The 26,974-nt window shown below is 39.7% G+C and overlaps 6 protein-coding genes across 7 annotated transcripts in view; 1 reads left to right on the forward strand and 5 right to left on the reverse strand.

Annotated features, from left to right (window-relative positions):
- Positions 1–3,287: 3,287 nt before the first annotated feature.
- Positions 3,288–5,213, reverse strand: LOC143430523 (actin, clone 205). The gene is made up of 3 exons (XM_076906839.1): positions 5,115–5,213; positions 4,416–4,566; positions 3,288–4,326 (listed from the first exon to the last, which is right to left on the reverse strand). Exons 2-3 carry the CDS (start codon positions 4,539–4,541, stop codon positions 3,322–3,324), a joined length of 1,131 nt encoding a protein of 376 aa, XP_076762954.1. The 5' UTR covers positions 4,542–4,566; positions 5,115–5,213; the 3' UTR covers positions 3,288–3,321.
- Positions 5,214–7,248: 2,035 nt separating this feature from the next.
- LOC143430522 (actin, clone 205-like) lies at positions 7,249–9,926 on the reverse strand. Its single transcript, XM_076906838.1, has 2 exons — positions 9,774–9,926; positions 7,249–8,655 (listed from the first exon to the last, which is right to left on the reverse strand). The coding sequence occupies exon 2, from the start codon at positions 8,627–8,629 to the stop codon at positions 7,499–7,501; it is 1,131 nt and encodes a 376-aa protein (XP_076762953.1). The 5' UTR covers positions 8,630–8,655; positions 9,774–9,926; the 3' UTR covers positions 7,249–7,498.
- Positions 9,927–12,629: 2,703 nt separating this feature from the next.
- On the reverse strand, positions 12,630–14,486 carry LOC143430442 (actin, clone 205). Its single transcript, XM_076906744.1, has 2 exons — positions 14,327–14,486; positions 12,630–13,828 (listed from the first exon to the last, which is right to left on the reverse strand). The coding sequence occupies exon 2, from the start codon at positions 13,805–13,807 to the stop codon at positions 12,677–12,679; it is 1,131 nt and encodes a 376-aa protein (XP_076762859.1). The 5' UTR covers positions 13,808–13,828; positions 14,327–14,486; the 3' UTR covers positions 12,630–12,676.
- A 2,866-nt stretch (positions 14,487–17,352) lies between these two features.
- On the forward strand, positions 17,353–22,327 carry LOC143430434 (angiotensin-converting enzyme-like). The gene is made up of 9 exons (XM_076906733.1): positions 17,353–17,561; positions 18,897–19,260; positions 19,333–19,651; positions 19,847–20,071; positions 20,669–21,032; positions 21,155–21,316; positions 21,381–21,635; positions 21,731–21,906; positions 22,004–22,327. Exons 1-9 carry the CDS (start codon positions 17,551–17,553, stop codon positions 22,114–22,116), a joined length of 1,989 nt encoding a protein of 662 aa, XP_076762848.1. The 5' UTR covers positions 17,353–17,550; the 3' UTR covers positions 22,117–22,327.
- Sem1 (Suppressor of exocyst mutations 1) overlaps positions 18,311–26,974 on the reverse strand; it is a 55,096-nt gene continuing 46,432 nt past the window's right edge. The window contains exon 4 of one of the 2 annotated variants that reach the window (XM_076906751.1): positions 18,311–18,325. The gene's annotated coding sequence lies outside the window, so the exon portion shown is untranslated. Of the gene's footprint in view, positions 18,326–25,097; positions 25,113–26,974 lie in introns of those variants that run through there. The other variant, XM_076906749.1, reaches the window with a different exon arrangement.
- Positions 22,309–26,843, reverse strand: Gnf1 (germ line transcription factor 1). Its single transcript, XM_076906754.1, is given in 15 exon segments — positions 22,309–22,468; positions 22,547–22,723; positions 22,794–22,866; positions 22,965–23,138; positions 23,225–23,443; positions 23,513–23,850; positions 23,932–24,155; positions 24,268–24,483; positions 24,557–25,118; positions 25,224–25,403; positions 25,579–25,955; positions 26,084–26,186; positions 26,248–26,397; positions 26,599–26,739; positions 26,797–26,843. Coding segments are annotated over 15 exon segments (3,078 nt in total). The 5' UTR covers positions 26,806–26,843; the 3' UTR covers positions 22,309–22,333.

The raw sequence follows: 26,974 nt of genomic DNA on the forward strand, positions 1-26,974 counted from the left end.
GTGAGAAACGCTGAAACTACTCGCCGATTTAGTTCACCGTTCCTCCGAGAGATGGCGCCACCGGCGCTGAAATCGCGCAAAAATTAAAAATTTTATTAAAGCCGTATAAATGAATTATATTATTAAATAACGAGAAATATGGGTTCTATCATGCACCTAATGCTGCAGAATACCCTAATTAACAATAATTAATTAATATATATCAATTAATAGGCATTCATTGCTGTAGAAGTAACAAACATAGTTAAAGACGTGTTATACAAGAAAATACTTGTTAGAATACGAATTTTGTCAATTCTAATGCTTTAATTAAGTGCGTGGAAGCTGCTTCTATTAATTAACGCGTGAAATTTAATAATAAACGTTGCCTGTCAAAGGGAAAATAAATAAAACGACGATACTGTAAACTATCGTATTTAATTCAATACAGATTGAATAAAATGCATTTCCCATTAATTAATTAATGCAATCTAATCGATTTAGTATGTTAAACATCCCCTCTATCCTGTTTTTTAATAATATAATTAATTTAAATGATTTCATTCATCTTTGAATTTTTGCGCGCTTTCAGCGCCGGTGGCGCCATCTCTCGGAGGAACGGTGAACTAAATTGGCGAGTAGTTTCAGCGTTTCTCACAGAGATGGCGCCACCGGCACCGTTTCGGCGCAAAAATTAAAAGATGTTTGAAATCAATTAAATTAATTATATTATTGAAAAACAGGATTGAGGGGATGTTTAGCATGCTAAATCAATTAGATTGCATTAATTAATTAATGGGAAATGCATTTTATTCAATCTGTATTGAATTAAATAGGATAGTTTGCAGTATCCTTGTATTATTTATTTTTCCTTTGACAGACAATGTTTATAATTAAATTTCTCGCGTTAATTAATGGAGGAAGCTTCCATATACTTAATTAAAGCATCAGGATTAACAGAATTCGTATTATAAAAAGAATTTTCGTGTCTAATAAGTGTTTAGATATGTTTATTACTTCTGGGGTAATAATTGGTTATTAATTGATATATATTAGTTATTTATCGTTAATTAAGGTATTCTGTAGCATTTGGTGTACAAAACGTCTCATATTATTCGTTATTTAATAATATAATTCATTTATTCTGTTTCCATGTGATTTTAAATTGTTGCGCGCAATCAGCTCGCAAGTTTAAATTGCCCGCGAAAATTTAAAAATGGTTGAAACCATATGAATAAGTTATATGATTAAAAAATGAGAAAGAGGAGGTGCTTTGTACACTGAATGCTTTAGTTTACGTTAATTGATTAGTAAGAAATATGTTTTAATTAATTATCTATTATAATAATAGATTATTTTGCCACTGGCAAGCAAATTCGTAGAGAAATTCAACAAGTATGTCATATTTCAGAACTCTCAGAGGTTTTCCTTCTGCAGTGGATTACTTTATAGCGTTTAATTCATACTTAATTGTACAGCGAAGTGCGAAAACGATTATTTTGTAAGTTATTCATGTTCGTAGTTTATTATATATTTTATTATTTATAATGAATGACTTCATTTTCGAAAAGAAACGTCATGTTCTCCTGATGTAGAGTAAAATTTTCAAGAATTGGAAATTTGGTGTTACATAATATTACGTAATGTAACGTAATACTATGCAATCGCAAATTTTGCAGTTTTTGAACATGAAAACTGCACATTTTCTGTTACGTAATGTTACTAATTTAACTATGTTGCTGATTTTTATAAATTATTTATCTAAACCTATATACAATAGACCCTATGTAATTAAAATTTGTATCTATTTTCCTAAATTCGCCTTCAATCCTGATGAAGAAGTTAACTACCATTGCTTAATGGTGTCTTGGTCCTTCTTGTCTTAATTCCTCAACGAATTCTTAATGTTCTCCAACGAAATCCAGCTGCATCGCACAGTTTCTGGACATCCACGTAAGTAGGAGAGATATAGAAAGTCTGCGAGACTAATTACTGTCAAATTGATCAATAAATAATTATAATTACCAATGGGTATCATACAGACAGGCAAGAGACAGCAGCTGGAAATATTTCTCTACAGAGAAAAATAATAGACTACCGTTTCCCCCTTGATCTCTTGAAAAGAAATATTCTAAATCCAAGTATATCTTCGATTCTTTATCTTTTAAACGAATAGTAACGAGCAAATACTTTTTACCCACTTGATACGCGTCCAGTCGTACAGGCATTTAAATAGTATTCGTATACATTCCCCTGGTTGGATCCCTCCATTCATAAAACGATGGTTTAAAGAGCTGCTAATCGTGGTAATCGTAGCGGTAGTAAGCAAAGCTACTCGTTGTTAGCACGTGTTCTCGAGACGGATTAAACTGGTGCACGTCCACCCCATGCAGGTGCACGTACGCGTGCATACGCGTCCCAAAGAGTACGGGCTCTAATTTTAGTTGGCGAAGCTTCAGAATAAGCGTAAGTCAGCCGGGGGCCTTGTAAGGCTAGGAGGCAATCCGGGCACCCCCGGCGTGCACCCTCTGACATCCACGTAGCCGCTCTATTTTTGCTATTTCTTTATTTGTACCACAGTTTTACCGCCCGTCTTCGGTTACGGCTTTCCTCTCGACGAAATCAACAACCCAAGATAGAATCCCTTTGGTAAAGAACAATTACATCTCCAGGATAGGGAAGGAACAAATAAGATAAATAATATTATTTCTATTTTCGAGAACTCGTCGCTGTTATCTCTCGCGTTTGGCATCCGTTTCTAGGACTATTGAATTAAATGAAAATTTAGTCAACGAAGCTCTCACAGCTAATCCGACATGAAATTATTATATAATACAGTTTTATTACCATTAATCATATGATATAATAAGAAGGATACGCCAGGCAGCAATATGAGCTGACGTCGATGCGCCTGGTTATGCTTTTCCATATCGTATACTTCACTCTCGTCGATTACCACCCCGTGCGTATCGCAAATGCCAGATTACGTGCGCTTACGATCCCAAGAAAGACTTTGTATGCGTGTGCGTGTGTTACGTGTGTGTCTAATAGGGCCGAGAAGGGCTCGTTGCAATGCCCGAGGAGATTATTATCAATAAATTAATTAACGTCAATAACAAACAGTCGTGTTGTACAAACTACAAAGTAAAGTATAGTCTGATAAATGTTTCAGAATAAAAGCACTTTAGTAATTTTCCTTTCCCATAAAACCTCGTCCCTCCCACCCCCTAAACCCCCCCTCTACCTTCTTCCCTTTTTCTTCGCTCAACCCTCCCGCGTACATCCAAAAAAAGAAAAGAAAGCAGGTGAACAATCGTGAATCCCCGCGCTGGGTGCAACACCTTAGAAGCACTTGCGGTGGACGATGCCTGGCCCGGACTCGTCGTACTCCTGCTTCGAGATCCACATCTGTTGGAAGGTGGACAAGGAAGCCAGGATCGATCCACCGATCCATACTGAGTACTTCCTCTCGGGAGGAGCGATGATCTTGATCTTGATGGTCGATGGAGCGAGGGCGGTGATCTCCTTTTGCATACGATCAGCGATACCAGGGTACATGGTGGTACCACCGGAGAGTACGGTGTTGGCGTACAGGTCCTTACGGATGTCGACGTCGCACTTCATGATGGAGTTGTACACGGTCTCGTGGATGCCGCAGGATTCCATACCCAAGAAGGATGGTTGGAAGAGAGCTTCGGGGCAACGGAACCTCTCGTTACCGATGGTGATCACCTGTCCATCGGGCAACTCGTAGCTCTTCTCGAGGGAGGTGCTGGCAGCGGCGGTGGCCATTTCTTGTTCAAAGTCCAGGGCGACGTAGCAGAGTTTCTCCTTGATGTCGCGGACGATTTCTCGCTCAGCCGTGGTGGTGAAGCTGTAGCCTCTCTCGGTAAGGATCTTCATGAGGTAGTCGGTCAAGTCGCGACCGGCCAAATCCAGACGAAGGATGGCATGAGGAAGCGCGTAACCTTCGTAGATGGGTACGGTGTGAGAGACACCATCTCCAGAGTCCAAAACGATACCGGTGGTACGACCGGAAGCGTACAGGGACAGCACGGCTTGGATAGCGACGTACATGGCCGGGCTGTTGAAGGTTTCGAACATGATTTGAGTCATCTTCTCGCGGTTGGCTTTTGGGTTCAAGGGAGCCTCGGTTAGAAGGACTGGATGTTCTTCAGGAGCGACTCGTAGTTCATTGTAGAAGGTATGATGCCAGATCTTCTCCATGTCGTCCCAGTTGGTTATTATACCGTGTTCTATAGGATATTTTAGCGTGAGTATACCCCTTTTGCTTTGGGCCTCGTCTCCCACGTAGCTGTCCTTTTGACCCATACCGACCATCACACCCTGGAACGAACGATTGAATCGTGAGTAACACCGCGCGTTAAGAGATCAGAGTTCTATATAATTATTCGAAGTGGACGAAGTTGACGTACCTGATGGCGTGGTCGGCCAACGATGCTGGGGAAGACAGCACGCGGTGCGTCATCTCCAGCGAATCCCGCCTTGCACATACCGGACCCATTGTCCACGACTAGTGCCGCTACTTCGTCGTCGCACATTTTGGTTGTTTACTTTTGTTAGTTTCTGTGAAAGTTGAATGAAATGTATTAGGATACGTATTTTTCCTTACTTCTTGTTAGTTACATGTTTCAGTTCTCTGTCAAATCAGTTAATCTCACAACCGTCTGTTAAACGTTTCGAGTCCGTCGAAACGTTCGAAAATCTACCATCTAACGGTTAAACGAATAGAATGAAAAGTCGCAGCGTCGAACAGTTACGAGAGCACAAGCATCGAAGCAACACAAACGCGGAAAACTTCACTTCACAAATCGATTACGTTGGCATGCAAGGTCCCCGGAAACGATCGACTAGGCTCGGTCCTTCCAACAGTCTTACGGAGAATGTAGTCACCGATTTCGTTCGCAAAGTCACTGAAACGCTGCGAGTTGTACGTGTTTTACCGTTCTCCACGCACTGTTTCCGTTCTCCAAGGCACAAGGACCGAACCGCAGTCGTCCGCGTGCACCACGCGCAACCCTTGCCTCGAGGAGCGAGGAAGAAAGGTACAGGACATGCACGGAAACACCTCTCAGAGTGGATGCAAATTAACGGGGGATGCACGTTCGATTTACCGTTGGCTAATGACTCGAGAGATCGGCAACAGTCGCTTAGGGCGTACGTTGTGCAAGAGACCGAGAGCGGCGAGTGGCACAGTGCCTGCTCTGTGGGGTCCCTTTATCCATATCGGTTCGCAGCCGAAAATAGCGATCCGCCCCTTAGATGGAAATCTATCGTGCATTAACACTCGTCTCGACCCGCCGCCACCGCCTAGTCCTTAGCCGCCCTAACCAAACGACGCCAAGAGGGAGAGACGCTGTGCGTCGCGACGAGGCGGCGGCCGACGGCCCCCCAATCCAAATAAGGACTCGTCACGCGCCAGGGGCGTCGTTCGATGGGCGCTGATCGATCTAGGGTCGAAGGGCACCGACTTTCAACTCGATTCACCCTTCGTTTCATGCCCAACTGTACTAATTACAACTTCTGCATGGTTATCATCGCATAAGCTTCGAACGCGATTCTTTCGTTGGTTTTAAATAGACACTTTCGAACAGTTCGAGATAAGATATAGATTGGATGAAATTCGTTGCCGATGATGCGTGCATTTAATGATAACCCGAGCGTGGGACCTTTGAACTGGTTTGCTTTTCAATGAGATGCTTGACTTGGAATGGAGCCTGGTTTTGATAAATGGGGATAATTATGAGACGTGTGGCGGAGGCTGTTCTATTCTAATTGATGAGAGGTATGAGAGTACTCGATTAATGGGGGAAAAACATCAGGTGAACGTCAGCTGTAAGATCTGCGCGTGTACGTGTGCGTAATATTAAAATCCCTTTAGAAACTAGCGTACAAGTCTTCGTTTCGCGGCTGTCATTCATGCTCATAAGCGTATAGGTTCACGTGCCGCGGTGTGCCAACAATAATAATTTTGATTATAGTCGTGGACTCGCACCATTTTCAATGGTAAACGGTCCGAATTTCGTGGTTCCACCTGTCAATGCAAATGGCTCCATTAAACGGTCGATGACAAGTATATAGATTGAAATTATTGGGCGATTAGGCTGCTTTCTATAATTGGGAATGCACAGGGCGACCACGTAGCTCGATCCACCACCGATCCCCTCCACCTTTTTGCAAGAGCCGTCGTTGAACCGTGCGAGACCGATTCGCAGATTCGCATTGCTAAGTTTCAACCCCGAAACGCGGCACGTCTTTGTCGCAAACGAACTTTCACACGGAACCCCTTGCGTATACGTCTGGCGAGACACGTAGATCGATCGACGAACGGCTCGCAACTTTCCTGATCGTGCTTCAAGATGACAGGAATCTTTCAACGAGGTGACCAGATTTTCAATTCAATTCGTAGTTTTTCTAAAAACTTTTTCTCTTCGACAAGTATCATTTCTCGATGTATCAAAAGCAAGACATTTAATGATTCTTCGTTCTTATTCTCTTCTTCAAACTGTTGGTTCATTTATGTACGATGTTAATATCACAGTTAATAGTATTTTTTTGAACAGCCAGTGGAACTTTATATCTTATAATTGACATCTTATGATTGACATCTTGAATCTAATTTTGCAGAGATCGAAGTACGCAAGACACAAGCAATACAAGCACTCAACATGTTTTCTACGCTAAAGAAGAAAGCCAGTAGTACGAGGGGGTGTGTTCCCGGATGAGCGTGCATCTATCTTTCAGAAATTGGCACCAACGTTCGTTATATGGCAAGGGGAAGCTCGTTTGGATAGCCCGGTAATTTTGATAGAAGCAATGAGTCATTTCTCCGCATAATTCAACCCATGCATGGTAGATCATGTATGCTACTACCCCTCCCAAAATATTATTCATGTTCAGTACAAAAGTATCGATAGCATTTTGTACGAGCATTTAATAAATGAACTTCTTGTAGAACCCTGACAGTATTTGAACCTGTTGCTTCTATTTCTCGTCCCGTTTTCTTCATTTATGTGGCATTTTTTATCTAGCCACAGTCATTTGTACATGTATATTAATATATGTATTAATGATCAGTCCTCCTTTCCTGTTACTACTATGCACAATTGTATATGCACGTTAAGAAGTGACCAGATCCGCACCTTATCGTAATGTATAGAACGTAGTGCAAAGCGATATTCTAAAAATATAAAACAGAATCGAGTAGCAATTTATGTGCAGGGAGTCCTCCTAACATGAGGTGCTGGGTTTTGATTCGTTGTAAGAATATAAGACTGATTTATTCCGTAGATGTAAACTTATATACAAAAGATGACGTATATGTTCGGACCATGTTCGTCGGAAAAAATCTCACCGCCACGTAGAAACAGTGCCGATAGAATTGAACTAACGGAGACACAACTAGACGAAGCGGTACGGCAGTGAACGGTGTACTTTGGGGAAAGGTGTAGCAATAACAATATTGATAGTAATAATAATTTGGATCGAGCATAACTGCTTAGAAGCACTTGCGGTGAACGATGCCAGGGCCAGACTCGTCGTATTCCTGCTTCGAGATCCACATCTGCTGGAAGGTGGACAGGGAAGCCAAGATCGATCCACCGATCCATACGGAGTATTTCCTCTCGGGAGGAGCGATGATCTTGATCTTGATGGTCGATGGGGCGAGGGCGGTGATTTCCTTCTGCATACGGTCAGCGATACCAGGGTACATGGTGGTACCACCGGAGAGTACGTTGTTGGCGTACAGGTCCTTACGGATGTCGACGTCGCACTTCATGATGGAGTTGTACACGGTCTCGTGGATACCGCAGGATTCCATACCCAAGAAGGATGGTTGGAAGAGAGCTTCGGGGCAACGGAACCTCTCGTTACCGATGGTGATCACCTGTCCATCGGGCAACTCGTAGCTCTTCTCGAGGGAGGTGCTGGCAGCGGCGGTGGCCATTTCTTGTTCAAAGTCCAGGGCGACGTAGCAGAGTTTCTCCTTGATGTCGCGGACGATTTCTCGCTCAGCCGTGGTGGTGAAGCTGTAGCCTCTCTCGGTAAGGATCTTCATGAGGTAGTCGGTCAAGTCGCGACCGGCCAAATCCAGACGAAGGATGGCATGGGGAAGCGCGTAACCTTCGTAGATGGGTACGGTGTGAGAGACACCGTCTCCAGAGTCCAAAACGATACCGGTGGTACGACCGGAAGCGTACAGGGACAGCACGGCTTGGATAGCGACGTACATGGCCGGGCTGTTGAAGGTTTCGAACATGATCTGGGTCATCTTCTCGCGGTTAGCTTTTGGGTTCAAGGGAGCCTCGGTGAGAAGGACTGGGTGTTCCTCGGGGGCGACACGCAGTTCATTGTAGAAGGTGTGATGCCAGATCTTCTCCATATCATCCCAGTTGGTGATGATACCGTGCTCGATCGGGTACTTCAAGGTGAGGATACCTCTCTTGCTCTGGGCCTCGTCGCCGACATAGCTGTCTTTCTGACCCATACCGACCATCACACCCTGATGTCTTGGGCGACCAACGATCGAGGGGAAGACGGCGCGAGGCGCGTCGTCTCCGGCGAAACCGGCCTTGCACATACCGGATCCATTGTCGACAACAAGGGCGGCTACTTCGTCGTCACACATTTTGTTTCTTCTTCGATTTTAATGCTCTGGAACAAAAATTGTGGTCGCTGTTGATATTTTGCTGTCGCTTGCTGGGTATCTTGCGATTAGGCTGGCGATTAGTGTCTTCAAAATACTCTGCATTTCTAGCTTTGAGACGCTTCCCGGATTCCTCGCGAAAATTGTGTAAAATATGCGTGGTACGTGTGTTCGTGTCGAGTCAGATATAAAAAATTATTTGTTAAAGTCGCTGTGAAGTTTTCGCGGAAAGCGCTGACGCTCGCCAGAATTGACCCAGTTGCCTATAAAACGATAGGCAAGCGGCTCCGGCGTCGCGGCACTATTTCGGTGCGCCGCGACGCTAACTTTAGACGTACGACCGACGGACGATCCCTAATAAGTGCAAGCGTCGATTATGGCGGACTACACCGTCTCCGCTTCGGCCAGCCCGAGGGATAAAGCATAACGACGAGGCCCGCGCGTGCCAAAATTATGCTCCGCACACAAAAGGACGAGCCTCACACACGGGCAAAGACCTCGAATATGCCTAAACATGACGATACGGTCGGCCATTCGCCCCGTACGCGTATTTTCAGCGGCCATGATTAGCTGCTTGCGTAGAACAATTTCAAAACCTGGAGAAGATATCCATGGTCGAACGAACGGTATAGTTTTACACAAATGTCTCGTTTCAAAGAGTTAGTCGCTTGCAACTATTTACGAAATTTTTATTAAACGCTACTGTTAAGCGATAATATAGCATTGGATACTTCCGGCTACAGAAACGAGAATAAGATTAATTAATTGCAGCGATATCCGATTGGAATGAATTCAAAGTATCAATCGAATCAGAACAAAAGATATGAATCCATTACGTTAAATCGATACAACTACGGTATTACTTTCTATTTGTAATACACACGAATGCAATTAACCATCGGTGCTATTCCAGATCCGAGGCACCGGAAGGAAACTCGACCGCTCCCTTAAAAGTCCACCAGCGCGCCGCTACGCCCCCGAAAGACTTTCTTCCACTCGCGATTGGACGATCGATGAAACGAAAGAAAAAAAAAAATTCAACACGACCGCGGGAAAATGTTTTGGTGGTATCCGATAGTATCCGTAGCGTACGAAATATCGTTTCCAGAGAACAGTTTCTACGTACCGTGCACGGGACAGAGTTGGAGTGGCGTCTGTGCCTTGGGAGCGTCGCGACGTCGAATATATGCTCTCGTCAGTACGCCCCCGCATTCTCGTGGGATGGTGCTTGCCCGACAGGCACGAAAAAGGCTTGCCTCGCGTGGCGTCGCGACGCTCGCCGAACTAGGCGGCCCCAGGCCCTAACCGAGCTGAGGTAAACGCGCCGCTTTGGAAACGCTCAATACCGTTTCTTCTTATAGTTCTTTGACTCTTCGCCGCTTTTTCGCCGACTCTTCTTCTCGACCCTTTATTTCCCTCGAGAAAAAAGTTTGTTTAAAATAGAGGAGCTCTCGATTCCACTTGGCTGATACTTGGGTGGGTTCTCGTACCACGATAGGATTTCCCGTGGAAGTTTGTTCCCTGCGTAGTCATGATTTCTTCTCCTGTTTTAGAAAGGGATGACGAAGCGTTCGATCAGCGGTAGACCGTCCAGATCGAATTCTTTGGGGGCGAACTACTTGTGCTCCGGACTTGTTCTCCACAGCTTCTTTTTGTTGTTACAACGCTAACAGCGGTTCGATTGAGAGCGTGTGTTGCTGGTTCTCCAAGTAGTCGAAGTACCGTGTTAATGCTGGTCTTGTTTTGTTACGGAAGTAGAATTTCATGCTTAAGTTGTCTTGTTTGAGACACTGCTGCCGAGTAATGTAAGAGAGCTGGCTGCGATTTGATTCCATAGGTAATGATGTAAGCAGAAAGCGTGAACGTTGATTCATTATCCATTGAACAAATAGGATATTGCTGAAATTTCGCAGATTATTCGACAATTAAATGTCTCGGTCTTTCCGCTAAATAAATCATTTCAACGTAGCATGTGAAACTAATTAAATTAGTTGTACCTTTCATTATCACTAAAAATCTGCACGTGTGTTCTCATATTTATCGCTATTTATCATCTACTTCAAACGTTAAGTATCCAACTATCTAATATCTTCTAACATTATCTATCATTTACCGTTGTAAAAGTACACTCTTCGATGTTTCTGTAACCCATATTAATGTACACATCGCACGCTTAAATACAATAAAGTAAGTATACATTTAGATGGAGGCAGCAATTGATCAGAATCTCGGCGTTTCATTTCATTCGATTGAATTTAATCTAATTGGATATATATTTGGACGAAGACAGTAATTGATTGGAATTCCAATATTTCCACATTCTTTCGAACGGAGTTAATTTAATTTGAAGGCTGATAGAGGATCGAGTTTGATCACTCGCGCGATACACGTTCCTCTTACCGCCAGATATCAGAGTAGGAGGAATATTTCGAGATTACGCACCGGGACGAAAATAAATCGCAGGATCTCTGGCTCTTTTATCGGCCGACCGTACATGCTTATCGTTGAAAAAGGCTTTCGTGGAATGCAGCGAGGTGATTCTTGGTAAAAAATTACCAAACTTCCCCTACCGCTTGGGATCGTAAATCAGCTGGGCGAAAAATAAAGTTCCAGTAGTGTTTTCTTTTTCCTTTCTTTTTTAGGCGGTACTTATCTAGGGTTGAGAAGAAAATGTGTGGCAAAGGGAACCATTCGAGAGTAGATTAGTCATAATAGGCCAAGGTCATCAGTCAAGTCGACGTCACAATAGTTATTTTAAAACTACTTGAATGTCGGCTTTACGCTGTTCCCACAAACAAATTCGGGATTGAGAAAACAGCACGATTATTCTTTCTTACATAAACTTTTGTATATGTTTTCGTGTTTATGTGTGCGCACAGATACGTAAAAGATATATACAGAAGACACGCGTAAGTAAATCGCTGATGGAAGGTGGCAGGTAAAAATTCTCATGTAAATATTTGGCAACAGATAACAGATGTCGATTTTATCGATTCGTGTGTCGCTTAAAATGAGAATATACTCCTCGTTGTTTGTAATTCATGTATATGTCGATTCGTGGATGCCTATATCCCAAACTTAGTTATAAATAATACGAATTCCGTGACGTTGACGGTGCACTACGGAATTCGACGTACTGCAAATCCATATTACAGATGTTGCATCAACAGATACCACGAGGATAGTGTAATGGCGCGTAGCATTTTTTAAATGTGAAATCGTGAGTGAAACTTTCTCAAACAGGACTTCTATCAGGACATTGATCGTATCGAAGAAGAATGTATTGACGAATAATTGAAATCATCGAACCTAAAAGGTATAAATAATGGTATGAGAGAATGTATATTTAATTCCACCTTTTGATATATCGTATAACAATATAGCAATATAGTGTATAATATTTACAAAATAAATTAAAATAGAAGTTTATTCATGGTGAATTTGCTTTGATTAGCAGGCTCTAGCTGTGGTAAGTTTTAAGAAATTTGTTGGAGGTGCAGGAATCTCGTAAACAGTGAAAAAAGCATAGCTTCCCCCGAAGTTGGTCCAATTCTCTGGTAGATCCCATTTTCATTTCCACGTATCCAGAATGTCCCTTTCTCGATCGAAAGATGCATTTGGTAGATATGTCAGCCGATCTGGCATCGTTTACGAACTTCGTTTCGATGCTGGATGAGAACTGGCCATCCACGAGTGAGCTCTGTCTCGAGAACCAACACCTTCGCCGGCTTCCTCGGCCTTGATGAAGTGACAGATGAACGTGATCTTCAAAACTCCTCAAAGAGCTTCAAAGTCAACACTGTGATCAATCAGCTCGCTATATTTTGTACAGCGGCATAAATGATCACAATGATGAATATTCGATGAGATCTGATGATGATACGGATACTGTGATACTCCAAAAACGTTTCCTTATTGCAGCATGATAATTGCTGGCAGGAAACCGATGGATTGTACGCTCGATTTCCTAGTAGTCGATCGATATTTATTCGACGTTCGTGCGACGCTGATGAATCGTCGACGATGCGCTTAGAAGCACTTGCGGTGGACAATGCCTGGCCCGGATTCGTCGTATTCCTGCTTGGAGATCCACATCTGTTGGAAGGTGGACAGAGAAGCCAAGATGGACCCACCGATCCATACGGAGTACTTCCTCTCGGGAGGAGCGATGATCTTGATCTTGATGGTCGATGGGGCGAGAGCGGTGATTTCCTTCTGCATACGGTCAGCGATACCAGGGTACATGGTGGTACCACCGGAGAGTACGTTGTTGGCGTACAGGTCCTTACGGATGTCGACGTCGCACTTCATGATGGAGTTGTACACGGTCTCGTGGATACCGCAGGATTCCATACCCAAGAAGGATGGTTGGAAGAGAGCTTCTGGGCAACGGAACCTCTCGTTACCGATGGTGATCACCTGTCCATCGGGCAACTCGTAGCTCTTCTCGAGGGAGGTGCTGGCAGCGGCGGTGGCCATTTCTTGTTCAAAGTCCAGGGCGACGTAGCAGAGTTTCTCCTTGATGTCGCGGACGATTTCTCGCTCAGCCGTGGTGGTGAAGCTGTAGCCTCTCTCGGTAAGGATCTTCATGAGGTAGTCGGTCAAGTCGCGACCGGCCAAATCCAGACGAAGGATGGCATGGGGAAGAGCGTAACCTTCGTAGATGGGTACGGTGTGAGAGACACCGTCTCCAGAGTCCAAAACGATACCGGTGGTACGACCGGAAGCGTACAGGGACAGCACGGCTTGGATAGCGACGTACATGGCCGGGCTGTTGAAGGTTTCGAACATGATCTGGGTCATCTTCTCGCGGTTGGCTTTTGGGTTCAAGGGAGCCTCGGTGAGAAGGACTGGGTGTTCCTCGGGGGCGACACGCAGTTCATTGTAGAAGGTATGATGCCAGATCTTCTCCATATCATCCCAGTTGGTGATGATGCCGTGCTCGATCGGGTATTTCAAGGTGAGGATACCTCTTTTGCTCTGGGCCTCGTCGCCGACATAGCTGTCTTTCTGACCCATACCGACCATCACACCCTGATGTCTGGGGCGGCCAACGATCGAGGGGAAGACGGCGCGAGGAGCGTCGTCTCCGGCGAAACCGGCCTTGCACATACCGGATCCATTGTCGACAACAAGGGCTGCTACTTCGTCGTCGCACATTTTGCTGCTTTTTTAGTATCTCTGAAAAAATATGTTGTTTCGGTTAGATAATAATATCGTCTTTCCTACTAGCTCCAGTCATTAACTAACGTGATTCTAATGCGTTTATATTATTTTCTATAATGCCACTTTTTCGAATACAATGAAAACGAATACAAATTTCTCAACTATCGAACTTTTATCCTTATATAATAATTCGATCGATTCACGGGTCATTTTTGAATGAAATGAATGAAATTCGATACATGTACTAGAGTTCACACTTTTCGGCGAGGTTTCTCTACTTTATCCAACCCAATATAATAATCCTCCGCACTTGATACAATATATGTTCGCACAGCTATTCCCACAAGGCAATTAGAAAATGTAATCGATCGATTCGCTAGTTGATCACTTGTGTCACCACAAAGCGCCGACCACCGGCGATCAGACACTACACAACTTCGTTAAAAGCTCGCTTTTGCGGATCAGAAAGAAAGTATAGTGTAACAGTAGCAAGTACTTCGCAGAATTACTAACCGTGGGGGTGAGTTGTGAATCGACGGGCGGCTGAGGAGCGGCTGAGGCTCGGCGGCGCCGCGACGCCAGATATAACATCCGCAGCGTACGCGACGCTACCGAAGATGGGCACGCGGGACGCCTCCAGGGCTGGCCAGCGTCTCTGCCCACGCGAAAGCTTCGTGTAACGATGTCTGCGGATCAGACACGCTACGAACCAGGAAATTAGTATAGCGCCGATGTAGGAATTTCGGTAGAGGGTGGACAGCGTTACGAATTTGGACGGCCCTAGCCGTCCGAGAACAGCGGTGAGAATTATGTATGTGCCTGCCTCCCACCGGCTCTCCAATCTTACCCAAGTACCGCATAATCTTGGCTAGAATTAGTCTTTCGATTTACCCATTGGTATCTGCGATTTTTGAACAAAGAAAGATTCGAGTTTGAGCATGACGCTTATACAAATTGTTGCTTCCTGAGTAATCCATTATATATAAACAGCGTATAACTATGGAAATTGATAGCGTCCATCGTGTAGGTTGGTGTGTCTTCTTTGTACGTTTCACGATGGATAATTGTGCTTTCTAACGGGTAAGATTACATCCCTTTGACGTTTCTTCCTTCCAGATTAGTATGGTTTGGGAATTCGGATATTGTTGACACAGATAACGTAGTCGATGTGTTTTCATGTATTCATCTTTGTAGTGCTTTTGTTGGAAAACTCGTAACATTTTTTATAGCTTCCCTAGTGTTCAAACAGACTTAGTGAACCACTCGAGGTTCGTACCAAATGTTTCTTTCTGTTTCCAAGTTAAAACTGTACGCATAAATCCAGCGATGCACAAAAGGAATTTCTATATTTTGGAGGACATTGCAAATAATAGAAAAGTTGGTCGTTTATCGTGTTAAATTTGCTACACTCGTCATTCGGATATCGTGTACAAAAATATGCGCGCGGAGTAATGGCGCATCGTTATGTAACTCGAGTGTCTTCCAAATCAGCAAACTTTCCCTATATTTAAATAAATATTTATTATATTTATTTCCTTGTTACATCGCGTTCGTGAAAGCATCACTGAAAACATCCCTACTTTTGTTTAATCGCGTAAATCTTGAGATTCACTGTTCCATTGTGTCTGACTCGTGAAGGATGCGTTTCACTTAATTTCAGCATTCATTGTCAATGGGCATGGTCAAGCCTTCATTGTTTCCCGTCCTTTATTCATGCACTCTAGAATTTATTATATTCACTATTACACTGTTATATTCACTAATATGAGTAAGATCATGAATAATGCTTTTACTATGTCGAGTGTGCTATTTTAAAGTTTACGTCGACCTCCTATGTAGATGCATGGTATACCAAAACTGCTGCAATTCTTCTTACTTGTTCGAAGTAAATGTTGTGCATAAATGATTTATTATTTTCTATTCTATGAAATTTTTAGCCTAAAATTTTGTACCAGATAGAAGACTTAAATAAAACTGCAAATTTTAATCTCCATAATGGATCGCACTAGAACATTTGTATTGAAAACAGCGGATCGATCACGAGGACAAACAATTTTACGTTATTCGTCGATAATCGTGTATGCACAAGTGAGAGAAGAGAAATTGCCTATTGAATGTTAATAGTTACTCTCTGATAGTACATAATTTAGTGGAGCAAACAAATTTATTTCAAAATGATACTAAGTAGATTCTAAAAATGTACTCGTGCGCTAACAATTATTATGCCGAGAACAGAGAAGTGATGAAATAATCCGCGTAGCGATTAAAAGAACTCGAAGGTAACCCAGATATTTAAACAAAAAAATCGAATTAACCTTGAAATCCTTTTTGTACTTCCAGTTGCAAAAAGAATATCATGGTCAAACACTGGCCATTTTTGTCGTTTAACATTTTTTTATCCTGTCAAAGAGGGATAATAATATTTCAAGTGAAGAAAATTGTGATTTCATCCTGCAGAAAAAATTAAGATATACAGTAATGTGTTTCATAAATCAGTATAATTACTCTTCTCTGATCCTTCGATCTTTCGCGGCATTCGATACAACTTACGGGTGATAAATTGTTCTGGGCATATGAATTGAATAATTTTATTTTATTTTTATACTATAAATAATAAATGTTTGAGCGAAAGCAATTACGATACCTCTCTAAGAAGAAGCAACTGATGGGACGAATAAAAGTTATTCTATAAACTGCAGTTTTAGAGCCGCTGAGAAAGAACTTGGGCGATGGTGGTAGTCGAAACTGGTTCCACTGTGGTTTACGAGGGTGTTGTATATATTAGCGCCAATAATAAACTTTCGAGTAACATTAGGGTCATCAAATTTATTTTCCTACCAAATTGAATTCCTCTGTTCGGATATATCCACATACCATTTGAAATGGCACTAAAACATGTAACGAAACAGTATATTAACTGTATATTAATTGAACTACAAAACGAATTTTCATGTTACCATTGTCCGTGTATAGGTGATCTCCTAGGAAGCAATGGTTCCTATACGGGCAACGATGCTGATAAATGCACGAGACTTTTTGCATTCAATTCCCGTAAGGATAGCCCTTGAAATGAACATGATCGTCGAGGATGGCACGTTCCCGTGGAAGTACAGAACACGATCGTGGGCGTGCGTGCAGACATTGGAAAAGAAACTGGAGGACGTTACGGTGTGACCAGGCAAGGACATTCGATCTTACGAATCAGGAATGTAAAACTGGTCTGACATGGTTGAACGGGAGGTTATTAATGCGAAACAACCGGGGTCGTTGGTTTCGACTAGGAATAAACGATAAAAATGAATCTGTAAGACCTTGCCTTCTTTATCATTGGATCTTTATCATTCTAAGTATTGATAGCTGAAAACTTTTAGATAAAAAGGAGTGATACTTGATGAAAAAAAAAAATATAGTCTTCCTTTGGAGGGGAAAAATTCCCATTACCATGCGAGACGGTGGATCTATCAATGCGAAGAGTCAAATGGGTCCGTTGCGAATAACGTCGCGTTTGCCCGCGGTCAGGAAAACACTAACACGAAAGAGTGGGGAATATGCATAAAAGTTAGCATATCTCGCGGTTCGACATCACTCGACGAGTGTTCGTCAGCCGGTAGACAGGTCTACTTTGTACAGGGAAACGGCGTTTGGTTAGACTCGTGAAAGTTGCTCCTTAATCGGCCACAATCGTCGGTCAACTGTTCTCCATTGATTCGGCAAAGTTCAACGGGTCTCGAAAGGAAATGCTGCTCCCGTGAGTATTACGAGACACTCCCGCGTATATACAAAATATACAAATATCTAAAATATTTCATTATTCAAACATTCTCTCTCTCTCTCTCTCTCTCGCTCTTCTCTCTCTCCAATCTGGGCGTTTCTGACAGTTATGATAGTGTTATGTGATTATTACGATGATATAATAGTCAGGAAGTACCAATATTTGTTAAAATCGCTCAGAAATGCGCAACAGATTGTTTCTTCAAGATAAAATACTAATCTCGTGGCTTATCTATATTAAATATACGTATACAGATAGACGTAATATTAAGAAGAGGAATCCAAGATATACAGACCTTAACATGAATGAAATAAATTACCGACAATAAGTTTAATTTCTTGATAAAAAAACTGAAGAATAATTTAGATAAATATGCTTTATAGAGTTGATCTCCGGATTCGTTAGTGTGACACAATTACTCGATGTTTCTTCCATATACTTTGCCGAAAAACAAATTTTTTGGAAGATCTGTACCATTATTCCCATCATGTTACAGTACATACCACACAATCGCTTGTTAGAAGCAGTTATCTTATTTAAGTCGATTGGAAAACACAAAGACTGCGTCTGATTAAGGCACTATGACCACAAGCACCCTTTTACTGCCTGCAGCCATGCTGTACGTAGCAAACGGTGAAAGAGAGAGAATATGCTTTGTATTTTTCATGCCCGAATGTTTATTCGTTCAATGCAACCATTTATTTCCCAATCAACGCAGTATTTTAATGTATATTTATACCCTTACCCTCCACCGTAATTTAAACGAGAAAAAGGTAAGATTTCACTGTGAGTTTAGATTGAAATATACCGAAGGACGATTTCTACCGTCTTCTCTTAAAGCCATGATCCGTTTTCGTGTGTGCTAATGCATAACAGGAATGCACCGACGTAGCGATTGTTATAGTTAAAAGAATAGAGGCGGGCCAGGTAGAAACTATTTAAGGAACTTTTGTTTGCGATATAGTTGCATCGAACGTATGCACTTGCAACGACTTTCGAATCGGTGAACCAAGACGATTGCACTCAACCCACCGACTATTTAATTGTCCAACGTCACATATGATCGAGTATAAAATCTGCAGCAATGGCACTAATTGAACAGTTTAAAGTCGAGCTTTTTGCGCACTATTTTATATGTCTAAATATCATTATATATAAAAATACTGTAATTAGAGGAACGAATCGATTTCGTGTAGTTACATAGAACGTGGCAAAGTTTATGTTACAAGCGAATCTTTTTACTTTTCAGAAAATAAATATATTTCAAAAAAATATATATTAAATGGTATAAAACTCACGTGAAATTTGTAGACTACTAGTGGCAGCCCTAGTGACGTTGGCTTGGGGAATACCGGCAACCTCGAACGTCACCGAACATGAAGTTACTCAAACACCAGAAGATATACTGAAGCAGGCCCAAGAATTCCTCGACAAACTTGACAAGGAATATGCAGAATGGAACAACAAGCAAACGGTCACCGAATGGAACTACGCGTCCGATTTGACTCCTGAGAATTTGGCGAAGAAGTTGAACGTGTCCTCCGAGGCGGCACGGTATTACAAATCCGCTTGGCAGGAAGTGAACAAGTTCCCTTGGAGGGATATTAAAGATGAAAATATTAGGAGGCAATTCTCAAAGCTCAGCGTCTTGGGCACCGCAGCACTTCCTGAAGAGGTAATAATTAGAGCAATTAAGCGTATGCCTGTGTACGATGATCGATGAGAGCTAGTCGAGAACTTTTTACAGCTTTACCAAGAATATGAGAAAATTATTAGCGATATGGAAAACATCTATAGCACCGCAAAAATTTGCGACTACAAAGATAAAAATAAATGCGATCTTGCTTTGGAACCAGAACTTACAGAAATCCTGATGAAAAGCCGAGATCCTCGAGAACTGAAACATATCTGGATAGAATGGAGGAAAGCAACCGGTGAAAAGATGAAATCTTTATACACGAGATATGTTCAATTGAGTAATATGGCTGCCACGTTGAATAATTATTCCGACAGCGCGGCTTATTGGATGAAAGATTACGAGGCTGACGACTTCCCTGATCAAATAGGTAAATAAAATATTAAAAGTTGATAACGCAATTTTGATTCAATGAGACGAATCACTGCGGAACATACAGCATGCCTCAGGCTCTTATCTAAAAATAAGATAATGTTAGTACATAAATTTGCTTTTCTCAAACATTATAACAGGAATGGCAAATAACGAATGTGCGATATTATACTTAATAATAAAACGTTTTCAGAGGCTCTTTGGCAGCAATTGAAACCACTCTACTTGCAACTGCACGCGTACGTTCGCCGAGAACTCCGAAATAAGTATGGTGAAGACATCGTCTCGAGGGATGGGCCTATTCCAGCACATTTATTGGGCAATATGTGGGCCCAGAGTTGGAGCAACATCGCAGATTTTACGATTCCATACCCGGGAAAACAATTGCCGCAAGTCACTGATGCGATGATTAAACAAGGTTTGATTAGCACTTAAATACATATTGACAACATACTTATAGGATAAGTAACGCTTTTTATGCCATAAAAAATATTATCAATACAAACTCGTATTTATTTTAAATAGGTTTAGTTTGTTTGTATATTCGCGTACTTTACATTTTCAATACAAAATCCCTTTATTATAAATAAGCAGAATATTTCAAGGTTTAACATGTTTCACTCATAATACTGTATTCTCAGATTTCTCATTATTCTTTTTGAGATTTTAGTTTTGCATTCAATATACGCGACAATATATAATTTACATCGTGCCAATATTATCAAGAAAATGATGAAAAATACTAAAACAGAATTATAATGCAAAAATAAAAGTATTACGTTTTTGTATAATACAAAAATAAAAATGATGAAAATATTTTGAGGGAATATAATAACTGAAACAAAATAATATTTAAAGACTACTATAACAGCTACGCTTCTTAAATATTATCAGATCCGGCATACTTTTCTTGTATTTAATGAGTAATTATTTCTAACGCCTAAAAAGGTTAGAAACCGTGATACTTACAAATATAATAGATTCTTCCGATTTTAACAAAACCGTTTTCTCGCAGGCTACAATGCAACAAAGATTTTCCGCGTGGCGGAGGATTTCTTCACCTCGATCAATCTTACCGCGATGCCGGATCTATTTTGGCAACGATCGATATTGGAAAAGCCAGAAGGTCGCGAATTGATCTGTCATGCCAGCGCCTGGGACTTCTATGATGGCAAGGACTTTAGAATTAAACAATGTACTAGGGTCAACATGGAAGATCTGCTAACTGCTCATCATGAAATGGGTCACGTTGAGTATTATTTGCAATACAAGAATCAGCCCACAGTCTATAAAGAGGGTGCGAACCCCGGATTCCACGAAGCTGTTGGCGATGTTATAGCACTCAGCGCATCTACTCCAAGCCATCTGAAAGCTATCAAGTAAATAAAACGTTGGTTGTACATAATTTGAAAACATTGTTTAACATATAACAAATTTTTAAAGTTCACAGAATATGCATATATAATCTGACTACAAGCTATTAAGAATATATATATTTTAGATTGTTGGATGATGATTCAACCGATATAGAAGCCGATATTAATCATCTTTACTTGAAAGGACTTGAAAAGATCGTTTTTCTACCATTTGCATATATGATGGACAAATGGCGTTGGAATGTATTCCAAGGAGCAGTTACACCAGATAATTATAATTGTAACTGGTTAGTAACGTTTTTACTATTAACACAATTAATTTCTTTATCCTTTTCCACATTTAACTTTTAGGTGGGATCTAGCTGAAGAATTTCAAGGTATCGAGCCGCCAGTGCATCGATCAGAAGACGACTTTGATCCTGGCGCGAAGTATCATATAATTGCAAATGTAGAGTATATCAGATATTATGTAAGCTTCGTTGTGCAATTCCAGTTCCACAAAGCGCTTTGCATAGAAGCAAATCAGTATGACTCACAGAATCCCGACTCAAAACCACTACACCAATGTGATATTTATAATAACAAAGCAGCAGGAAACTTATTGAAGTAAATCTCTATTTTTTCTATCTTCTCTCTACAGAACGAATTTCTCGTGAAATTATGGATATTGAAATTCATGAAAATTTATTATTGTAACATAGATCCATGTTGGAGTTAGGCTCTTCGAAACCTTGGCAAGACGCGATGCAAAAGATTACGGGCCAAAGAAACATGGACTCGGCAGGACTTCTGGAGTACTTCAAACCATTGACCGATTGGCTTACAGAAGAAAATAAAAAAACTAACGAGTACATTGGATGGAAACCTAGAGCAAGCAGTACGATAACATACAACTCGTATTTCCCCCATACAATACAGAAATGTATAACATCGTATTTTAGTAATTATGATATGATACGTGCTAATTATTTCAGAATGTGTGCAAACCAGATCGGAACTCAAGACTTTCGAAGAAACTCAAGCAACTGAAACAACTGAAGCAACTGAAACAACTGAAACAATTGAAGCAACTGAAGCAAACGAATAAAAAGTACTTCCTTGTGAATAGTATTGCCTCTTAAAAGGCGTCTCTATATTTTGTCGTGAGAGCTACGTTAAGAAATTTTCGACTTCATTTTCGTACAATAGACAACAAAAATATATACCTGATGCAAATCTGAATATAATAAACAAGCAAATTTCAAAATATTGTATTCTTACATTTTTCCAAGTAAAAAACACGTTCCAGTTTTCCAATATTTGCGTTAATTTTTTTTACCTCGTCCTCTTCCACGTTTACTAGATTTGTCATTACTACCTTTGCCTTTTGTTTCAGTTTTATTAGTTTTATCACTTTTATCTTTCGCATCAGCCTTTTTGTTTGCGCTAGCCTTCTTCGCCTGAAAAATATATTTTTTAATTAATAAATGAAATCGTAGTTGCGTGCCTCAATTTTGAAGCTTTTTTGTTTTGTTTACTTTAATCATTTTATCAATATCAATGTTATCATCATTTTCATCAGAGTTTGCCTCTTCATCTAAAAGAACTTCGTCTTGTAAATTAGATGTTGCAGTTTTCTTCTTTGACATGGTGCTTATTGCATATGGTAAAGGCTTGGAATTCTTATTATATGCCCTTGTAAAGGCAGCTTTCACCTATAAGATCAGCTTTTATATTACATTTTTTCGTAATAGAATATTTCGGTCATCACGAAAAATAACATACCTTGCTGTCTATAGCAGGTAGTGGTCGTCGATCGGACCATGTAGAAATTTCTGTTATGGAATCTAAATCTTCCCTATTAATAACAAATACAATGTAGTTTAAGGATAATAATTAACGTTAATATTCGAATTGTTGTACGTATCGTAGGGTTCAATAAAATAAACTATTAACCTAAGTAAGTGATAATGATTCATAACATCCACTGCCGCATCTACATTCTCAGTATCACCTACTGTTAAAGGTCTGAGAATAGCATTCCTAAGAGGTTTAATATAATCCAAGTTTATAGCCTCTTTACTTGCACCAGTAGCCAAATGTGTATGTACTTTAATTTCCTGCAGTAATCTACAAATCGTATTATTAAAATTTTTTCATTTATAACATAGGGAACTTAAGAGGAAAATAATTCAAATTAATAATTATCGCAATACCGATCAACTTTGCCAGCTTTTGATTTGCGTCCAAGCCATTCTGGAAAAGTAACTTGTCGATCAATATGGCCAGCCATTGTTGTTCCAGGTATCACAGAAGAAAAACAAGCTTGTACTGGTAAAAGAGACCATAAATTATTGCTTCTCATTTGGTTTTCCACTATATCACCCAGAGCTATACTTTCAGCAGATTGTGCTATTCTTTCCAATAACTCTTCCCTATGTAACGATTAATTAAATTAAATCTACGTAATATCACAACAAATAAACGGGAGAATGGATACGTACTTTGGAGCTTGAGGTACCACTCGTAAGTAGTTTTCTTGTACAAATAATGGTCCTACATTGTAATCTTGGAAAAATAATTCATTTTTATCGTAATAATTCATATTTTTCTGTTCTTCAGCGGAAAATACTTGTCGCACAACATCCCAAGGACCCAGTCTCACGTCTTTGTTAACATGTTTCTTCTTAGATTTGCTTTGAGGAGCTGCTGTTTGTCCAACATATAATGACAGATGATTCAGGACTTGTCGAATATCCAGATTTGTTGATTCAATTAAACGATCAAGGTCTTCGTTTGATATATCAATATTTTCTTTAAAACATATGGATTTCATAGCAGCCTAAATTTTAAAAAATGATGTTAAATAAAGAATCCTGATAACGAACAAGTAGCTGTTAGTTTCAATTTGATATTATTTTACCCTAATCTGTAGCAACTTAGGTGATGTAAATCTAAGATCGTATGAATAATTGGCGAGTGTCCGCACTTTAGAACTATATCGATCATTGCATATACAAACAATAGGTATATCAGTTGATTTGATCATAGCAATTAATTCTTGTAGACCACCACGATCTTCATTACCAGCCATTCCATCAATTTCATCCATTAGTAACACTTGTTTCAATGATGACTTGTTAATATCTGCAATATAAGACATTTGAAAATATCAGTATCATTTTGCTGTAATTTTTGTACATAATATATCTTTTAATATATCTATTACTAGAGTTTCTTTCCAATATAATGAACATACCTTTAAAGTAACTCTTTATCGTAGTATTAGATAAAAAATTGGATACTTGTTCTTGCAAAAGTTTTTTACTTCTAGTATCCGAAGCATTCAATTCCAGAAGATCCAAGTTTAACTCTTTACAAACAACTTCAACAGTTGTGGTCTTTCCGATTCCAGGAGGACCAGATAATAACGCAGCTTTGAAGAGGGATCCATCATCACTTTTTGACCAAGTAGCTGATATGAATAAAATTAATATTACAAACAGGTACCAAAAATATATCAATCTATTAATAAAAAATTAGCTTACTAGATTTGGTATGTTTTGCTTGATTTCGTTTGGTTTTGTGATTTTTATGCCAATTCATTAACCAAGTGTACAATTTCTTGGCATTGCTTTTATCTCCCTGCTGCCCCAAAATCTGTTTCATAGACTTTGGTCTATATTTTTCAACCAACGCCTGCATTGACGTATCTTCGTTCATCTAGAACAAAATCCAAATAACACAAAGCAATAATTTTTCTATTTCCTTATTACTGGATTCTTCTTTCTGTGGTAATGTTTTTTCCGATGATTTCTCTACCTCCGTGTTGCTAGGTTCTTGTCTCCGCGGTGATTTTTCTGTTTGTTTAACAGAAGATTCTTTTTCCCCCGTAGGACGTGCTTTTGTTCTTTTTGGTGTTTCTTCAATTACAATCACATCTGAATCGTCTAGTAGCGATGCCTCTTCTGAATCTGTAGATTTTTGTTTAGATTTTTTGTATTTTGCTATTATATGAGATTGATTTATTTCCATCTGACTCGCATGCCTTGTTCGAATTAACTGTAGCAAACCGTCTTCTGATATCTCTTGTATATTTAAGCTCTTAGCCTAAAGGTATATTTTAAATAAGTAATAAAAACATTTTGTAATATATAATATAATAAATTTAAATAAAATTAATATACAAATTGATAGAATTTGATTGCAGATTACCTTTGCTATTTTTGCAGGACCAGGTTGGTCGCCTACTATAACATAGCTAGTCTTCTTTGAAACCTGATGTACAGTTCGTCCACCGTACTGTTCAATAAGCTTGGCAGCTTCTTCTCTTTCCAATGAATCCAACACACCAGTTATCACAAAACTTAATCCTGCAAGACAATCTTCAGCACCCTGGAAAAAATGATGATCCTTTTTAGAAGCATGAAATATATAAATATCACAAACAAAGGGAGGAGTTGTAATGTTTATGGAAAGAATTATAAACATTTAAATTTTATTAGTTTCTAACAAATGAAAAACAGTTTAGTATTCTTTATAGATATAGTATTGTGAATTTATTACGCACAACAGGAATTTCCTTTGAGCCTGGATTTTTAGGTCCTCCTCTTTGAAGATACTGCTGATACATTTCAAGACGTTGTTTTCGCCTTTCACTTCTTTCCTCAAATACCTTGGAAGCTTCTGTTTCTTTGGGGGACACTTCCTTTTTTTCTTTATATATCACTTCCATTGTAAAAATACTCTTGGAAGGTTTAGAACGTTGCTCGATATCTTCACTTGAACTACTGTTAGAATGTTTTTCATGAGTAGGTAATTTTTTTTTGCCAGTTTTCTCTACATTTACTTGATCAGGTATATTCTTTTCTTTAATATTCTGTTTCTTTTTTACAGGTGTCTTTTTCTTTTCCTTACTTTTCACATTATTTTCATCTAATTCAGAATCTACAAGTATAAATTATTAATAACTTAATGAATTTGTAAAAAAAGTTGGCCCATATCTCTACTTAATAACGAAGATATGTAAAATGATCAAAGTTATTATATTTATCATAATTTGCTTGTATCAATACCTTTATCATTCTTAGTTTCTGTTAAATATTGCTGCTCAATATCAGATGTATCTAATTGACTTAAAGTAGCTTGAAAATCTTGATCATTGTGAGTCTTAGATTCCTATAATATTATTAAACAAAGTTAATAATTATCTTGTAATATCAATAATATATTATATTACCTGCTTTTGTACTCTTTTTAATATTTTTGGTGCTTCTTGTCTGATTATTGGAGTATTACCAAACATAGCAGCAGGGGAAACAATCTTTTTTTTATTAGCATTTTCTTCAGAATCAGATCCAATACTTCTCTTTTCCGATGTCTTGCTTTTCTAATATATAAAAGATATTTTGTTATCGGTAAAGTAATCTTATCAGTACATGCTAGTACTGTAATAATAATTCAGAAATGAAATACATAATGACAATGTAACAATACAACTTGAAAATCATAGACTCGTTTTAACAATAAAAATTAATTCAGCCCATACAGAAGTGTTTATATTCTCCATACATAAAGAAATGTTTGAAACCTTGGATCGTTTAATCGGAGATTGTCTCCTCTCATCATCTTCATCGGATGAAATAACTCGTCTTTTCGTTCTCGGTGAAGCAATGTTTAACGGTGCTTTTGTAGTATTCGCTTTCGTAGATTGAAAATAGGATCTTATATCCTAAAAAATCCGATTGAATTTAATTATTATTATTTAATTGGAAACTACAAAACTTACCCGTGGCATGTTTCAGGTAGATTATAACTCGATACGAACGCAATATCTGAAACAACTTAATGTCTTTCGCTTAGAAGAAACAACTGAATCTCAAACTAAATCGAAAACTTTGAAACAACCGGATATCTTTCATTTAGAAGAGATAAGAAATGTAATTCACACGCGTTTTCACGAGGTT

The sequence above is a fragment of the Xylocopa sonorina genome, chromosome 14 (genome assembly GCF_050948175.1).
Source record: "Xylocopa sonorina isolate GNS202 chromosome 14, iyXylSono1_principal, whole genome shotgun sequence".
In the NCBI taxonomy this organism is placed as follows: domain Eukaryota; kingdom Metazoa; phylum Arthropoda; class Insecta; order Hymenoptera; family Apidae; genus Xylocopa; species Xylocopa sonorina.